The sequence below is a fragment of the Schistosoma mansoni genome, chromosome 3 (assembly GCF_000237925.1).
Source record: "Schistosoma mansoni strain Puerto Rico chromosome 3, complete genome".
Taxonomy (NCBI): domain Eukaryota; kingdom Metazoa; phylum Platyhelminthes; class Trematoda; order Strigeidida; family Schistosomatidae; genus Schistosoma; species Schistosoma mansoni.
This window is the reverse complement of record NC_031497.1, coordinates 13,648,668-13,668,608: the sequence shown is the minus strand read 5'-3', so window position 1 is coordinate 13,668,608 and position 19,941 is coordinate 13,648,668. Positions and strand designations below refer to the sequence as shown.

The 19,941-nt window shown below is 31.2% G+C and overlaps 1 protein-coding gene across 1 annotated transcript in view; it reads right to left on the bottom strand.

Moving 5' to 3' along the window:
• Smp_136340 (putative serine/threonine-protein kinase TAO1-A) overlaps window positions 1-19,616 on the bottom strand; it is a gene marked incomplete at both ends in the record, with an annotated part of 34,298 nt that extends 14,682 nt beyond the window's left edge. Inside the window, 6 exons of the mRNA XM_018799312.1 lie at window positions 1,354-1,538; window positions 4,663-4,753; window positions 13,571-13,825; window positions 15,101-15,189; window positions 16,438-16,705; window positions 19,290-19,616. Of these exons, the coding sequence (XP_018651113.1) occupies window positions 1,354-1,538; window positions 4,663-4,753; window positions 13,571-13,825; window positions 15,101-15,189; window positions 16,438-16,705; window positions 19,290-19,616 (1,215 nt within the window). The remainder of the gene's footprint in view (window positions 1-1,353; window positions 1,539-4,662; window positions 4,754-13,570; window positions 13,826-15,100; window positions 15,190-16,437; window positions 16,706-19,289) is intronic.
• Window positions 19,617-19,941: the final 325 nt, after the last annotated feature.

Below are 19,941 nucleotides of genomic sequence, written 5' to 3'. Positions count from 1 at the left end.
AGGGAAAACCTGGACAAAACGGCCGTCCAGTGCTTCCAGGTTTTCCCTGGTGGTCTAGCTTCAATTGACTCACGCTTTCAACTATGAAAATACTAAATCTCCACAAAAACCCCTTCTGATAATTTAAAATTTATGATAACAAAATGGTATCTGCAGTAGGTCTTAAATAATGTTTCGCTTGCATTTAAAAATAAACAAGAAAGTCATTATGACTTTCAAAAATTTACATACATATATCAATAAATATATTGCTGAATACTGTGATACATAAACTGTTAAGAAAGTAAATTCACGAAATATCTACAGTAGGGTTTTGAAGAAAATCAATCTTGAAAGATATAGCAATTCCAGAAAAGCCTTTAAATATGATACTTATTAATCGTCACTGATAATTTAAAGGACTCCATAGACCATTCTAAATCATTGATTGGTCTAAACATCAGGTAGATGGTTCTAAGTTACACAGGTTGAAGTGATCTACAGATTTGAGATGAAATCATCAATTAAGCAAGTTTAATGTACTCTCATTATCCCAACTGGAAAAGGAGTTTGTTAGTTTTATTATACAAAGTGCTTATACCCCATAACTCACCCACTAACAACTAAAATATGCTCCCAGTATTGTTATTCAGATTTTAGATCAGCATTATTACAAGTTAAATGCAAACTAAAAGGGTTAGAGATCTTAGCATGTATGTTTGATAATATACTGTTATTAATCCGTGAATGTACATCAGCGAGCTTTCTTATAAAGGTTTTTTTGATGTAGGTTTGTTCTCTGAGCTGAATGGTTTGGTCGTGGAGCTTTCATCGTCCTTCTGAACATCATCAGCACAAACTTCGGATAGGTACCTATCTTCAAGAAGTCACTGATTATTGTTCACTATTTTTTAATTACCTAAATGTTTTTATACGTGCTACATTATGTGTCGTTTTTGTATTTATCTTTACGTTCAATCGAAAAATCTGGCGTACTATAAAATAGTTTCTAACGTTCATATAATGACTACTTTACCTTGAAGCTCTTTGACAGTTATGAGAAGCGTTAAATCTGGTCACCTGAAACAAGTTCAATTTTTTTTTAATATTTACTCTAACAACAGTTGTATCATTCTGTTAAGATATGTTTAAAATTTTAAACTTAAACGATTGCTCTTCTATTGAGTTGATCTTAACACAACGTTAACAGTCATCAATATCTAGGTGCTAAATAATTAATCAAAGATAATGTTAAGCTGAATATCCAACACTAGTTACATAGTAAAATGAAATCCATACCTACTACTCTGTCTGTAATGACCATTTACCAATGACTACCATTACAACAAGCAAATTTACTAAATGACAACATACTTGTAATTTATTTGTAAAATTCTCCTTTAAATGAATAAAATTTGATTTTTCAGCAGAAAGTTGCTTTCTTAATAGTTGTGACTTATTTTCTAAAGCTTTTATTAACTTTCTTGATTCTTTCAATTTCAGTTGAACATCTTCGTATTTGGAGTTAAGAATTAAGTTTTGTTTGTCAAGTTGATTTTCTAATGAAATATTTTATTGAAAAAAAATAGAAAATCTATTATGAAAATCAGCTTACTTGAGATAAAGTTTAGCATTTTATAAATTCTTGATATATCGTGCAAAACGTTTTACAGTTTCTTATAAGTGTAGACTTGCTACATCAAATAAACATGATTTAACCTGTTATAGTGAAGCTGAGATTCAGCGGTTTTATTGATTGATACCCAACAACTGAGACATGTTCGAACAAACTACACTTTACCTACACTTAATTAGTACTTTTGTGGTTCCTTGATAACATTATGAACCCCTAAGTTTTATTCCTTATTGAAATATGTTTACACACTAATCTAAAAAGTACTCAAATGTATTTGACAATAATAGGTGTCTAATGTTTGGTTTCAATACACTATAGTAAGTGTATATATGATCTAATAAAACACAAAAGTACTACTTGTCCTTTAATAAGAAAAATTCTAAAATATTTTACTGGTAGAGATTTTTACTGATTTATTTTTGAATATTCGATACATCATTAGTTCTCTCTAATGATAGATATATCTCATTAAGCAATTGGAAACAACGTTAACGGTTTCTGAAACTATGAAACTTGTAGCTTTTTAAAAAAGGTATTTGACTTATGCATGGAAATGATGTTTCATCATCAAAAATGACAAAACTTTTTGTCATAATTAGTATCTTTTGAAGTATAACTCCGAATTATGCTTGATTATCAGTATGTTGATCATTAAATCAAAAAACCTTTATTCTCCTGTTAATATCTGTATTTTGATGTTGGAATATGCTAATTCCATACTTTGAAATGTTAAAGAATGGTTTAGGTCCAGGTGGATTCTTTTGGAAGTATTCAGTTTTTTTAATTGAATTGTTCAATCGCAATGCTCTTACTGTTTTTTTTTGGATAAGTGACTACTACTTTGAGTAGAATTTAACTTTTAAAATTATTTCGTCAGGGCAAACTCTTTTATGGCTGATTCAATCCCTAGACTTTGTTGCCTTCATGTGCTCTTGGATTCTTAATAACTGTTTTGATCGATTACATACAAGTCACTTAACATTGTTAAAAGTTAAACGCAATATTACTGACATCCCTGAAATGCAAACTCAAATTATTAGATGATGCATAAATGAAAAACTCGTCATTATAATATTCACTACATCCAATAACAATAAAAAGGGAAAAATTGTTCATTATGCCAAATAGAAGTGTTGCATAGCTTCATACAGATGTGTAGAATAGTTAATTCACTTTTAAACCATCAATAATGTTAAAGGTCAAGTTATACATTTGATGGAGAATCAAAATTTATTTTCAACAATTTTATTACCATAGTTGTGTGGTTGGATTTGCATTCAATGCAAAACAATTTACGGGATCATTCTGGAATGTTGTGTGTAGTGCAGTGTTGCGCAACATAAAATATAAGATTTAGATACGCATACAACAAACGTAAATTAAATAATCAGATATATTGTGTGGTCAAAAGTAAGACTAGAGTACCCTAAGTTTTGTACAATATCACTTTCATAAACTCATTTAAAATATTTCTCGAACAAGCTAGTATTCTCTTAGTGGTATTTGTTTAGTTTCACTTATTATTATTGTTGCTACACCTAGCGTTTCGTAAATTATTACTTAATTGTGTTTGCTTTTGCTCTAAAACAATTGCTTTGCTTTTAATCAAATCAATATTTTCCTTTTTACAGCATATTGCTTACAAATTCCTAACATAATTCCGTCAATTATGGTTGGTTTCCATCAGGTCTAGAACTGTACAGCTTCGATCAACTTGTCTTTGGCCATCAAAGTGGTTTTTTAATAGAATTAAGATACTTCATACAGTTTTTTACTTCCAAAAGAAAACAGTGGTTCATATAAAGCAGTTATTCTTTCCCGACATTAAAAATGTTTTAGTCAGTATATGTATGTTTTCCAATCTGAATGAGTTCACAATTTTTCGGATAATATATACTCGTTGAAAGAACCACCAGAATATATAATAATCTGGGTCATGAAACTCATTAAATGTGTCGATGGCTATTAAGCTAATTTCTTCCTTTTTGTTTGTAACCTTTATTTCTTTGCAATCCATCTTTTTGTTGGAATGAATTCAAAGGAAATGTTCCAAGTCAAATATTTCAGTTAAATTAAAGTGTTTATTATCCGGCTACACAAGTAGTTTGATTTACCAAAAATTACCCTACTCTGTACATAAATAACAGTTTTCTTTGATGTTCTTAATCGAAATATTGAAAAAACAAACTATGAAAATGGAACAGGTTGAATAATTTTTTTTTAATTATTGTCAAATCCCTCAACACTTTTTGCAACTACTGTCTTATGAATAATTTAAATACCGTTTAATTATCATTTTTAGAAAACATCCGATCAAAATAATCCGCATCTAAAGCAAAGATGAATAGTGGCTAGCAGTGGAATCCAGGACGCGCGTCTCGTCCTATTTGGGACTCATCAGTTGGATGTACCTACACCTCAGAGTTGATGTTCCCTCTGGGACTCGAACCCAGTACCATTCGCTTCAAACGCCATCGCGTTATCCACTCAGCTACTGAGTCCTGAGATGCAGGTACATCCAGCTGACAAGTCCCAAATAGGATGAAACGCGCGTCCTTGATTCCACTGCTAGTCACAATCCATCTTTGTTTATAATGCCTGTGAATTAAGGTAATATCGAGGCAATACGCACAGTATGCACATATGCCAATAAGAGACTAACCAGTTGCAGTACTAAGCATCAATGGGAAGATTTAAACAAACAATACTAAGTGAATGCAATCTGCATTTTGTTTAACACCCTTTTTTATCCGAAATTACATTGGCAAATAAAAGTGGTAAGTAGATTATATTCCATATCATCTGAAGACTTTCTTAACTCTATGAATATGCTTAAATACATTTGTGAGATAAGATTTGGATGTTTATTTATGTGCATATGTGTTTCGGTTGACGAACAAAAAAAACCAGGAAATGTTTCATAAATCATTTGATTGGTTAATCATAAACATCATTTTAAGAAGTACACTTTTAACCACATTTTTTTTAAAAATCAAACTTGAAGTAAACACTGCACTTGTTCAAACTACATATATATACCTAATTACCGTTTTTGGATTCTAACTGAGCTTCAGCTATCTTTAATTTTTCTAAACATTCATCATATTCTTTTTTTAATTGTAAATATTTCATATTCCTCTGAGAGAGAAATAAAGAAAAGTTATGTTTATCAATTAAACTGATAAGATACAATTAAAGAATATATATATATATATAGTTCAGGTGTTATCTTTTGATATTCCTGTGACTTAGTGAGTCATAAGGCACGGGAGCAGGTTATAATCATGTTGTTCAACACAATCCAACCTGATTGTCAACTCACTTGGTTATATCACTAACGATGAGAAAACTATTGATATTGAGCCAAATGGATCGGTGAATAACATGTCATCTAGCACTTTTTTCCCTTCAATGATTTAAACATGTTTCTTGAAGTTAATTTCTGAATGACTCTCAGACTGAATTTATTGCAGCACCTATGGCTAGCGAATCTCAACCTCACTTTTGTAAACGACTAAAACCCATCATTTATTTGATATTCCAAATTTACGTCGACTGAGAATTGGTAAACAAATGTTCATTTGAAGCTGTTTTGAACATGGCTGACTATGCTTCGCAAGATCAATATAATCAAAAATATTTTATAATGTATTGATATTCACAAGCAATTCAGTTACTTTATACATAATACTGACCTTAAGTGATTTCTTTTATTAACGTAACACTCCATTTTACGGTCCACCAACAAGTGATAATATTTTGTTTTATTTTATTTCAGACTGGTGAGTTGTTTTGAAAAAAATAGTCCTTTGAAATAAAACCTTTTAATTTAAAGGCTTTTTTGAAGTAAGTTTAACTATTAGTTTATAATTGTTCCTGCAGTTTCCGTGGTCAGTCGTGACTGGAGGAGTTCAGACTACTGTGGAGTGAGACATTCTTTGTTATCAAAATTAGAATACAAAATTATTAAAGTTAGGGATGTATACCACTTTATACCGACCTATTGGTCTAAAGGTTAAGTATTCGCCACAAGACCTGAAAGTCATAAGTTGGAGTCCTATTAGGATCATGGATATACTATTAAAGAATGTTATGCTGGGACAAAACAGCTTTTTAATGTCGATATGTTATGAATGATACCTGAACTTGAATCACACCACGATAATTTTCATCTCTACCTACGTCTTTTAACCTTAATTAACTTCAAAGACTTACCAGTTAAGTGCAGATCAACAATTAAAATAGTATAATCTTGATTTTTATTTGATATATACATTCATTATATTTATCAAATCTATTTCTTAATTTGTTTAATCTATTTAAAGAATATGAAAAATTGAAAGAAGATACTCTAGAGGTATTGAAAGTAGTAAGATTTTATAAACTATGATCATTGACAATCCGATTCCTTCATGTTTATGCAATATTGACACAGATGTATACTTTCATAACACTCATACTAGGTTGACTAGTCTAATATATATATATATATATATATATATATATATATATATATATATTTCCCAATTGCATTACTGAAATGAATAAGTACTTGAGTTGTTTATCAACTTCATTTAAACATCTTTTAATAATTAAATCAAATCTAATTCAATAATCAAATATACATTTATTTTATTGAAATTTAAATTTTACACAAGACCATTACATAAAAACTAAAATGAAATTCATTCCAATTATGTATCACTTATTGAAATCGATGAAAACAAGATCAATTATTGTATAATCACAAGGAAGGGATTAATAAAGAAAACTTAAAAATGATCGAAAAAAACAAAATAATTTATTTAGATAATTTATAATTACAAAAAAGAAACTATCGATCAAAATTACGTAACAACCCTTAAACTTTTGCGATACTTAATTGAAAATCTTCGATGAAATAATTAACTTTGCTTCTGATATTGAATGTTAAACTCAAGTTAAAATACTGAAAGCAAAACTCTATAATGAACTAACTATAAAACTTCAATATTCATTTATTTGGTATTGCTCTGTAAATAAATATGAAAACCTAATCGAAAACTTGGATTTAACAACTATTCGATTAGATGTTTTATTTATAATGAGGCTTTTTCATTAAAATAGTGTACAAATTGGCAAGACTATAATTTATGGACGAGCCAATCAGAAGCGTTTGAGGGATTTCAAGGTCACAGCGCCAATTTCAGTACCTGATGCTCATGTATGATCGGTCTACAGAGAATTTTAAAGAAGACTTGACAATTAAGCGGCTACAACAAATGAGACTACTAAGAAGTTCCTTTATTTGTGATTTTGGTAATTAAGTGACTTGTAGACGTTGTATAGACTACCGTGATGTTATCCTTCGATGTAATATATGTTGAAGGAAGATGTTTGCTGGAGTAGGAAGCTTTGTCGCTCGATCCAGATTGAGAATAACAAATATTATAATAATTTCCGCGAACTGTATAATAAAGGCACCACTAACATAGGCTGCAATAATCGCAGATGTTACTGAAGCTTCGGCTGTTCAGTGGTATGAGTGTTGTGGGGACATACCCATAATAAAAGTGATAAACTTACACAACCGGAGCACACGTAAACAATAATGAAGCTATGTGGTCGAGGCTGAGGGGGTTTTTGCAAAATTATCATGGCTCCAGAGACCAACTATTATGGAGCCATATGGATGACTTCCTCTACCTTATGCATTACAATTTTAAAACCTTTGAACGTTTTCCTAACCTTGACAAGTTTTTGGACCATATAAAAGAGGTGTATCCACTTTAATTATTTGATTTTGTATAATATTTTTTACTCTATGCTGACTGTTTACTGATTGGTTAACATTTCTCAAGGTCCGTTGAGATTCGCTCAAAGGTCGTCCATAAATTATAGTCTCGCCTACAAATTATTCAGTTGTTTAAATCAACTGAATAGATTATTTACAAACATTAGTCAAATGATAAAATCCAGAAGAATCATGATTATCTAAATGAATTCTAAGCGTATATATATATATATTTTAATAAAAAAAGGAAGAGACTAGAGTTGCACTGATGATTATTTTGCATGTCATCATTGATACAATATATTAATCATACTTTATGAATTTGTCGAAATTTCTAAACTTTCATGGATTAATGAGGTTGTAACACCAGAAATTCTTCTAGTTGACTGATAACTAATCCATAAACTTTTAGTAACAGGTAGGTAGAAGTAACTGAAATTATATTGAATAAATTTTCAGCAATCAAAACTAAATAGTTCTAAAGTTTCTCCTCACAATAAGGTTTGAGTCGTAAAATTTTGATTGTTTCACTGAAACTTAAATCTTGAACTATATATATATATATATATATATGGCTTCAAGTAGTGGACCTTGATGAGGTTCAGAACGGCAACAAAAGCTTACCAACTGAACCAAATGACTCAGAAAGATGAAAACTACCTAAAGCATCTACCTAAGCTGTTAATGGTGTCCATCATTTTAGCATGACACCTAACTTAAGAGTTGAAAACTAGCTTTTCAGAGATTGAAACTTGCTACCACTCAAGATGTAAATGCATGTAATATTGAGGCATTCGTACATAAAACTTATATACCAATATAGACTGAATATCAAGCAAAAAACTACAAAGTTTACAACCAGCAATATTTATCTTTGTTTTCATTCAGCTTTCTGTGTTACTCCCACAATAGGACGAAACGGCCGTCCAGTGCTTTCAGGTTTTCCATGGTGGTTTAGCTTCAATTGACTCATGATTTCAACTATGAAAAATACTGAAATCTCCGCAAAACCCCTTCTGTTACTCTTATGTTGATGTAAGAATTTCACATGAAGACATTTTTTTAATTACTTTTGTTCATATACATAGAACAAAGTTACCCATGTCATTTTAATCTTCTTTCAACTGTAATAGAATAGTGTGTGACTGCCTGTCATTTATTTTGACAGTCAAATTATCCCATATTTTTACCATAACAAAGATTTCGTGATTTTATATTTCTTTAATTACTATCCTATGCTTATTCGAATTAACATATTCTCAAAGATATTGAAGTAATTACTTGGTCAAATGTTAGATTATTCCCTTAAGATAAAACCAAATAGTTTCCCATAAATAATTATGTCCTTATTAAGTTTTTTTCTCAAATTTCAACTAAAAATAATCAATTCTCCCGTAATTATTGTTAAATTAGTTTCAAAATAAATTGTTATCAATGTTCAAATCTTCATATTATCAAATTTTCAACTATCTATTTATTTTTTAAATTTTTCAATCAGCTTCAAAATGTATTACATAAATATACTTCACCTTGTTAGTGGCTTGTGATTAAGGTTTCTTGAGTAAATCTAAACAATTTCATAAATGTTGGGGCGGTCCTGAAAATTTCTCGCAATAGACATGACAAGCTTAGGAAACATTAAGAAGCATCTTTATCCAATCAGTGTTTAATTAGAAGTTTTGCTAGAAATATCACGAAAATGAAAAGTCACATGTAGAGGTTCTGATTGGCTGATTACTATACTGCTACTGTATTTAGTAGTATTCTAGAATTTTCAGGAAAACTCAAAGACTTCTAAAATACTATAAAAATCCTATATTTTCTGTACATAAATGAACCTTTGGAGTAAAGTGTTTATTTTTGCACCTTTTCTCTCGTGTTCAAGTCACTGTATAGTTCTAGCTTGGGGTTATGAGACTAGCTTATGATTTGAGTATAGCGTTCAATCAGCAAGATTAATCAATAAACACGTACTTTTATATACTATTAGAGTTTCCCATTTCTTAATGTCAATGTTCAGTTCTCATATTATATTTCTCAACTCAATAGTCTATCTATTTAATAGAAAGATATAGTAAGCATTAATTTCACTAGATTAGTTAAAACAAATTTACTCACCATCAGAAAACCATTATCAATCTCCTATAAGTTATAATCTTATTTGTATATCAAATTTGACTTTTAAAGGAAAAACTGATTTGGATAGTATCATAGAAATCAATCAATAATTAAATGAATAAAAAAAACTAAAACAATCCATTGAAATTAAAATAAACTAAAATAATAATAATTTACTTCTTTTTCTAAATTCATTTTTTCTTCATTTTTTATGATTAATTCTTTTTTTAAATTTTCTTCAATTAATTGTAAATCAATAATTTTTTGATGAAATTTTTCATATTCTATATTTGTTTTCTTTTGATAATTTATGTATTCTGTATTTAACTGATAAATAAAATAAATAATTGATAAGTTCTACTTAGTGATAAAATGTTTATTATTTTATTGACCATGGAAAACCTGGAAGCATTGATTGACGGCCGTTTCGTCCCATAATGGCAGTCTAGCTTCAATTGACTCATGATCTCAACTCTATGAAATTACTAAAATCTCCACAAAACCCCTTCTGATAATGATCATATGCTCACTAGTGACTGGATCCATGAGGTATTTCCTAGAGTTCTAGTGAGAAGCAGTAATCAGTGGAGTTCAACCAGGTCTGTTGGGAGATATCAACTCGCTGATGACATTGGTGAATGGTTGCTCAATTTCGTGGATTGGTTGAAGTTAAACATTAACACCGTTGGATGTCGGCCAGCTCAGTGGTCTATGGGTTAAGTGCTCTGGCGCGAGACTAGTAGGTCCTGGGTTCGAATCTCGCGAGTGCGGGATCGTGGATGCGTATTGCTGAGGAGTCCCATAATAGGACGAAATGGCCGTCCAGTGCTCCCAGGTTTTCCATGGTGGTCTAGCTTCAATTGACTCATGATCTCAACTCTATAAAATTATTTAAGTGTTAAAAATAAACATAGTTAGAATTCAATGTTCTCTTCTTGGTAATCTCTTTAATTTTACAGCAAAAACTTTTATTTCTATATTCTAAACAATGTTGATAATAAGCAAAGATAGATGGTGGCTAGCAGTGGAATCCAGGACATGAGTTCTCTCCTATGTGGAACTCGTCAGCTGGATGTACCTTTATCCCAGAGTCGATCTTCACTCCAAGACTCGAACCCAGTACCGTTCTAGGACGCGCACTTCGTTCTATTTGGATTTCACCGCTAGCCATCCATCTCTACATATAATGCTTGTGAATGCTAACATGAGACTGATTAATTGCAGTCTAAAACATTAATGGGAAGATTCAAACAACCAATACAAAAATGAAATTAAATGTCGATAATATTTAGAATTCGAACGGAGAAGAAATATTCATTTAAGAATTTCATTGTAAGTAAACTAGTCAATTTTTGTTTATTAGCTTGACCATAGTTGTTTATCATTTGATATTTCAATATCATCACTTACATCTTTATCATAATCAATTATTTTGTTAAACTGAGGTTAAATATATATTAAATGGAGTCTAAGTTAATGGACTGGGACATCGATAAATTTTAGAACGCATTACTTGGTTACAAATTAACATTCCTTGCAGTTAAATTAGTGTTTAGGATTTTCCAATGAAATACGAAAGACAACCCAGAAAGGTATCAAAACAAATTAAAAAGTATTTAAAAAGTATATTGTGCCATTTTACACTTATTTTTAATAATTTAAAAATTACTAATCTACCTAAAGCAAATGTTTAAACAAAGAGTTTTTTTAATAGATTCCCATCTGGCACTTTCAAACTATTAATTTGAATGAATTTAGATAATTTAATAGTTGAATTCATGATTCAATTGAAGCTAGATCACCATGGAAAACGTGGAAGCACTGGACGGCCGTTTCGTCCCACTGTGTGACTCCTAAGCAGTGCGCAACCCCGAACCCTCCGCGGGATTCAAACCCAAAACCTATCGGCCTCTTGCGCAAACGCTTGACCTCCAGACCACTGAGCTGACCGACATCCAACGATGTTAATGTCTAATTTTAACCAATTCACGGCTTCTCGCTAGAACTCAAGGAAATATCTCTTGGAGACCGTACAGTAAGTGAATTAATAATGTAACCTCAAATTACAACATTATTTCAGTAACAGATTATGTAATGTATGGGACTATATAAACCAAGTAAGAAATAATTAATTGGGGTTATTCGTTTTTTAAGGAGTTATTATTGATAATAAGTGAACAGGACGAATTAAGTTATGAAAATATACACAGTGAAAGTATACTTATACCAGTTGGATTATATTACCGTATAATTAACTTATCAGGCCAGTGATTGTCTAAAGTAAGAGAATAGTTGAACACGCCTCTTCTGTACTCATAATTCGGACTTGTTGATACGATATCTATTCTGATTACTGATTTTGCAATTCTAATTAACATTTAAACTGATTCAAGTAAACATAGCATACTAGTCATCTTAATATTAACAATCTTATTCCATGAGAAATCATGAATTCATATATTGTAATCCTAAAATATGTATTTGGTGGTGAGGATAAACTCCACGCTCATCCTTAATTTTGACCTTGTACCTGGCAACCAACCAAAACGAACCGGGGCTTACTATTCTTATTCTATGACGGAGGAGATGTTTCGTCCTCTGTAGTTTGTACTGGCTTACATGAAAAATGTAAGGTTTTCGACGACAAAAATACAACTCCACCATGCTACGGACACGTCGCCAAGTGTGGCGCGCTCATTCATGATAGAAGAAAAATTACAACACGGCAAAAGTCATATCTCTAATTAATTCTATAACAGGGATTATTCTAAAATATCTACAATTCAGCGACAAATAAACGAAAACAATCATGATTACTGACTTCAATACACTCATATGACTTGAGAACGTGGAGTTTGTCCCAAGTCTGTATTTACCCTAAACTTAATTGTTTCTTTGGTTCACTACTTTGAATCGATAACTTCAACTATAACTAGATGAAAATTTATTGAGAAAAATATTCTACTTTCTTATATCTGTGTTTTATTTATGTTGTAGTTTTAGATCCGTCGACTTGTAGATCCATCTTATACTAAACAATTTGCTGTAGATTTTGTTGGTGATTATATGCGCAAAGTACACGTTGAGCAATAAAGTTTATAAAAGTTAATATGCAGAATGCCTAACCCGTATTACAACTATTTTAGTTTCTATTTATTTAAATTCAACTTGCTTCAGACGCATCGAATATAAGATCTAAATTAAGATATTATTTCCAAGTAATTTAGCGTGAGTAAGACGCGGTTCAATGACGAAAGTTCTCAGGTATGTCTTTACTTAGATCCAGAATTTTTCGGAGAACTTCAGAGTATTTACTTCAGAACTTAGTACTGTAAGTCTTTGGTCTTGTGTCGTAGTTATATGGAAGAATCCAAGCAAACTTTACGACGGAGCTCATCGAGATGTAGTTGGTACCTTGAGATTTAAGGTAACAGCTCGAAAATAATTGAAATGACTTATTATTTGTAAACTTGAATTTCATGTACAGCAGAGTAAGTTCAACAATTTAAAACAGAACACAATAGGTGGGAACTTCAATTTTTCAAAGGGATTGAATAAATTTCTTTAGACAACGTTCATTTAACCTCTTTACATAAATATAGGACATGCACAAAATACCAGACAATATAAGCAAGTGTAGCATCGAATAGCTATGGTTCCAAAGATCATAAACCACAAGAAAAGTACACAGAATCCTTAAATCATGTTACTAATTGCCGATCATATAAAAAATAATAATTTCCCTGAGTATGCACAATGGCAATGAAAGATGATTGTTTTTCTAGAGTCATGTACACAAACGTTTGGAGTCAAATTCAATTTTAATCTCTACTTCCTATCCAATTTTGATACCTTTTAAACTCTATATATCTTTATTTTAAAAGTTTAACTAACTCTTTCTGTCAATAATACATCCATTTTTTATTTCATCTAAATAATACAGTTCAATTTTCAATGTTGAATTTAATTTTCGAGAGACTGGGATAACGTTGAATGCTTTAACATAATTCATCTTATTTCAATGTACAATGATAAATATTCAAACAATTCCAAGTACATATAACATCAATACTTACCTTATCATATTTCAATTTGGAACTTTCAATATGATTCTCTAAATTATACTTCATTTCTTCATTTAATTTATGTAATTTTGATAATTCTATTTGAAATTCTTCTCTTTCTTGATTTAAACGACCTTGCCAAATATTGTTTAAATGAATTTCTGTATTATGTTTTATAAAATTGCTTAATTCATTTTTTTCTTGATTATTTTTAATAATTGATTGATCATAGATATGTTTTTGAGTTTTTAAATCCTGTAAAAGATTTTTATTGATTTCTAATAGTTCATTTTCTTTTCTATTTTCTTCATCTTTAATATTTTTGATAATTTCTTGAATTTTACATTCATATGAATCTGTAAGAACTTTGATTCTATCTAAAGAAAAGAAAAATGATTTAAATGAAGTTTGTTGAGATCATGAGTCAATTGAAGCTAGACTACCATGGGAAACTTGGAAGTACTCGACGGCCATTTTGTCTTACTGTGCCCCCCCTCAGCAGTGCGCATCCATGACCCCGCCTCCTACAGTTGGTCTGTTTTACGAAGTTGAATGAAACCGAAATAACGATTAATACAGAAAAATGTAGATTCATTTTATGTTGTCATTTCTTTTCATGGCCTTATAAACGTATTCATGTAAAAGTGTAACACTTAACTGTAATATAACACTAAGTAGTAGACATGTGACAAGAAGAGTTGGAACAACAACAGTTATCAGTAACAACTATATATATGGACTCTGAAAACTAATAAGATCAATTAGATAGTAGTTATGGAAGATTTAAAGAGTTTACAAAAGCTTAAAATCATTTGAAAATAGACACAGAAAACGTAGAGTGGTGATGTGGTAATTATTCACATTCCTTAAATGATGAAATGGGTTACGCAATAATTCCGAAAGCTTTGAGGAGTTCACACATGTTTGACAAAATCAGCAAGTTAGAGAATGATAAACTGATGACTGTTTCTTTCTAGACACATAAATCTTAAGTGAGTTTCTAAATTGCTACTTTTTTAGTGGAACAAATAAAAGCCATATTATTCTGTCTACTGAGAATTTTGGTAATTTATGCGTAAATCCGAAGGCAAATACACTGAAAGAGCATAGGGAAGAGCACATGTTTTCATTTACAATCATGTCCCAGAAAATCTAAGACTAAAAAGTTTAATAACTCTAAAGAGTGAAATACCTCTTTATTAAAGTAACATTGGAAATACTATTGACATTCCCCAGTATCTCCAAATTATCAGCAGACAAAATAACGTAGCATTATAAACAACTATCATTATTTGTGCCCCAAATTGATCATGGATGAAGAAGTAACCACAGAAAAATATCCCGTTAGGTTTTGTCTGTAACAATAGCCTACTTACAATATACTTCTATGCTAAAGAATTAATTACCTGAAGAAAGACTACCTGAATTTCTGCTATAAGATTCCATCAAACAAATCAGTTATCCCAGTTGAGATACTCAGAGAAAACTTTAGGACAAAACTTAACAATATTACAAAGTAAGTGGAGTTACAAATGCATAATTCTGTCGAATTAATTCATATGATCCGATAAATACTGTTTTTGATAAACATCTCAAGCATCCTGAGCCTGATCTTTGAACTTTAAAAATAAAAAGGCTGGAAAAAACCAATTAGACAACATCGCACTGGTTTCTGATTTCTACTGGTTGTTTCTTTGTCTTCAATTTGTTTAGCATTAATCTTCATTCAAATGATTACCCTACACCAATCATACTACTTACTAATATTCAATAGCTTATGTTGTTTTCAGATATTTTTCTTGACTTTGAGAACGTGAAGTATATTTCTCTTTGATATACATTACTGTACCCATCCATTTATACTCTTAATTATATTGTTCTAGTTCATTTACCTACGTGTAATATTATCGGTTCATCCTCTCAGTGGTTAGTCTCTAATGTGTACACTACCTGTTGAAACTCATTAATTTTTTAGCGACTTACTTTATTTTGATAGGTAGATGTGAATTTATCTTTTTTAATTGCCGCTATCCATTATACAATACCATACATTGTCCCTTGATTTATGGTACGTGTTGTAACTATAGCTTTGCCTGAAAAAAGAGCTCTCTTTTCTATGCCTTCAGAATCATTATCGAGGTCTGAATATCTTATGATTTATGATCTATAAATTCTTATTATGATTTAGAACAACATATATAACATATATATGTTGTTCTAAATCACAATATGGGAATTTTTCAAATTTTGAAATTCTTATTATTTATATTATCGTACATCCAGACAAATTTCATCTTTTGAACTTCGGAATTTTACGAATTACAATGATATTAACTATTAGAATATGAATTAACTTCTTATAAGTATAGCAACAAAACTTCTCTAGCTTGAATATCTAAATGCCATTAAGTGATTAAACATCTAACTGTATTTCGTCCGAAAAATGCCTACACTCGAATGTATTTATCATAATCATCTCGATACAATACAGACTTCATGTAAAACACAACTGATCAAACGGTCTTAGTAGCAAAGTCACTTAAATCACAAAATGTTTACATAGGATTGTATGAAAACGAAGGTTAATCCTCAAATGCATTTTCTCATTGCTTTATTATTTATGTACTATAAAAGTTGTTTAAATATAAAGGGCTTACAATTAAAGCTTAGTGTTCATTTGGTTTTCAAATATGGCTTATCCAAATGGACGCCAAAAAAATAATTCACCTGTTGGTCTGCTGACTAAAATTTTAAACGCCTCATTAAGCACTTTTTTATTTATACATTGGTTTTTAAGTATCTCAGTTGACTTATATTTTAACTTTACTGTATTTTGGGGACCGTTTATAAACACATTATACACTTACATTCTACTTCCGTTTCTAATGAAGAATACTTCTCTTGTAATCTTTTAAGTTCACATTCAAGTTGCGATTTCTCGTTAAGAATTGGTTCAACGTTTGGACATTGATGAGATTTCCACTGTTCAGCAAAACCTTGTATAGTATTTAATTCTTTTTCATATCTTTCTTTATGCTCAACAATAGTCTGTTGCATTTTAATTATTTCTTCATTATGTTTGACTTTCAACATATCTTCTTTTAAATGATGCTCATTTATTAACTGATTACATTTCTGTTCAATTTGAATAGTACAAAGAAGAACTTTTTTTAAATATTAATCATTTATTCTGGGAACAAATGGCAAATTTGTTTGTATGATTTAGTTCCCGAATCATACAAAAAAATATTTATAGGGTGGACTCATTTAAATTTGTCGTTTTAAATACACATCCTTTGAGGGTCCAACTTTCTATGTAGTCAAGTTTTAACTGTATTCATTGATTTTAATCATTTGTGTTACTAAAAGCATATTTAGAAAATTTAATATTCAATATAATGTCTTGACAACCTTTTTATTCGGTAGACTTGCTACAGTCTAAAGGATAAACAGCAAGAACTCTAATACATTAGATTATCTTATGTAAATAGGCTTTGAAACACGGTATGATAATGTAAACTTTAAAATAGAACACTGTATATGAAGCAACGCCTTCTAAGTCAACAAGTGAGTCTCCTGGTAGAAGTCCTACTCCTCTAAATTTGAATGAGGAAATTGTTATTTCTAGAAGCCCGTCTACTATAAAGTTAAACAGGAATGGAGAAAGTGGACAGCCCTGACGAACACCACTTGAGGTAATCAACTCTGATGACAGTTCGCCATAAGCTCTAACTCGAACAGTTGTGTTCAAGTAGAGAGCCTTTATAAGGTTAATGTACTTCTTTGGTAATCCTTTCAGTAACAAACACTGCCATAGAACCTCACGACCAACAGAGCCAAATGCCGCATTAAGGTCAAAAATACTACGATTGTGGGGCGTCTGAATATGTGTCTATGTTCTATGACCTGACTTAGTGTGAGTATCTGGTCTAAACAGCCACGTCCAGGTCGGAAATCAGCCTGATTTTCACTAGTCTGCTCTTCACGAGCTTTAGTTAGGCGTCGAAGTATTATTGAAGCTAATATTTTAGACATTATATTAGTCAAACTGATTCCTCTGTGACTATCACAAAAGGACTTTTTTCCTTTCTTATGGACTGGCATGATCAGTGATTGAAACCAGTTCAGTTCGCAGATTCTACCTAAGACCTCAGTAAATCTCACTCAGTGGGAGAGTAGGCAGAGACGACGAGTTCTGCCCTAGGACTCAATGCTATACCTACACCAGCGAGGCCATGGGAAGCAGCATCATGGCTTTCAGATACGCGAAGCGTTCTTTATTTTGATATGGTGAGGTCAAATGAATGACGCTACTCGGATGGGCAACGGTCCTAAAAAGCTATTACAGATGAGAGAAGCTTTAATATGTTTCTTTGTACATTTTATCAACAGCTCTTGCAAAAAGCTCATAATGAAGCTACGAAATCTGTACTTCAAAGCAAGTAGAACAGTTGTTATATGACTAACTCAATCACAACTTGACCACTGAATATGAATCGCTAAAGGTTTATGAACAATATGTTCCCCTTCCGACTCCTTCTGAAGCTTTGATGATGTTATATGCCAGATCTAATGCATTGACAATGCAGCTACTCAATATTTCAACTGAGAAACAGATTTACCAGGACGAGTAAATAAGCTAAAGGGAGTTGACTGGATGGGGTTTCTGATCGTTTCTGAAAAAAACACTCGAGCAAAGTAACTTATGTCCTATCTACTCACCCCTCTTTAAACTGATTGTCTGTCACATCATAAAAAGGCTCATAATAAACTGTCAAACTACCCATATCGGAAATTCTTCTCGAATTACTAGTTAATTTGTACGGATGTTCAACACGGCCAGTAAAATGTTATTTTGCTAGTGCTTTCGGGATGTGGCTTTATCAGAAATATGCTATAAATCACTAAGATTGTTATTAAATATTCAGACTTCGGATGGCTTAGATTTGCAACTCAGAATGAGGATTTCTTTTAATTTGTCATTGTTTTTCCAGACTGAATCATTAACACAAACTTCAGAGAGAAGAGAGTTACTAGAACTTATCCATAAGTAATGAATAGCTTATTCTGTTTACGGTGAATAAACTGTTGTCAACATTTGTCATTTCATTGTCTATATTTCTTTTTCTTTTTCTTGATGACTTGATTCTCGTAACTGTAGTTGCTTGTGAAAGCTTTTCACTTAAGGCGCCTAGATCAAAAATGATACCACTTCATCGAAATTACCTAAACTTCCCTTCTTACTTTCTAGTAGATGTTTGTGTTTCCTCGTTATTTTGATGATCTGCAAAATTTTATTTGACCAACCTGATCCACTTAACCATTTAAACTTGACAGGAGGGAAATTGATGAACACTTAAAGACTTCGAATCTAAAAACAGTGATTTCCCTAATCGAAGGAAAGTATAAGCCCTCAAAGAATAAATAACTTCATAATACATATTTCCTAACCTGCCTAAGCACTGAGGTCTGTTCTCCAAATTGTTTTCTTATTTTTAAGGTAGAATTTATAAGAATATGGTTATGATATTCACAATTGACAACCTAATTCAAAAGTGGTATGTCGGTTTTTCTTCAGGAACGTTCATAGCCAGCTGGCCTGGAGAGATGAAACTTTAATCTGTATTAAAAAAGTGTAAATTTCAGGGCTGAGTAACTAAATGCACTTTGCAACGACATAAAAGTTTTACAATACACTCAACTACTATAAATAACTCACAGATTCCATGCTGATGATTTCCAACTCTTTTTCATTAATACTCTTTTCTAAGAAGGCTATGGTGTCCCCGAATCTTTTCTCTTCTTCAAGTCTAAGCTCCAAATTTCTCAGTTTTAGTTCATAGGAACTCTTTAGTTTCATAATTTCATCCTCATGTTGTTTGGAAGTCTCCTTAAGTAGATCAACAGAATCTTCACCACGTGAGTTCAACATGCAAACCACTTTTGTCAATTGTGCAATCTTTTTAGACATTTTGTAGTGAATATCATGGTCATTTCCTAACAGGTTGTTTGTTACGTAGGACTTGTAGTCGGAGTATGCAGGCATAATTTTAGAGGTTAGTAATGGTGTGTAATGTGCTACCCAATCCAACTACTGGAAATGTCTGCGAGTAAAATAAAAATGAGATGCAAATGTTCAGTGATTAGCTACTAGTTTAAAGGTACGCTATATGTTGAGTGCTTAAAGAAAGAAGAGTTTTTTCTGAAGAAATGTAGAATAGAAGAACAAAAAGTGACCTGATGATTCAATAATAACACATGAATCTATTATGTTTATCTATAAAAAATATTCGAAGGCAATTGATAGTAAAAATGGCACATGACTGAGACAATAAAATAAACTAGAATTCAGGATAGCAACAATTTGAATG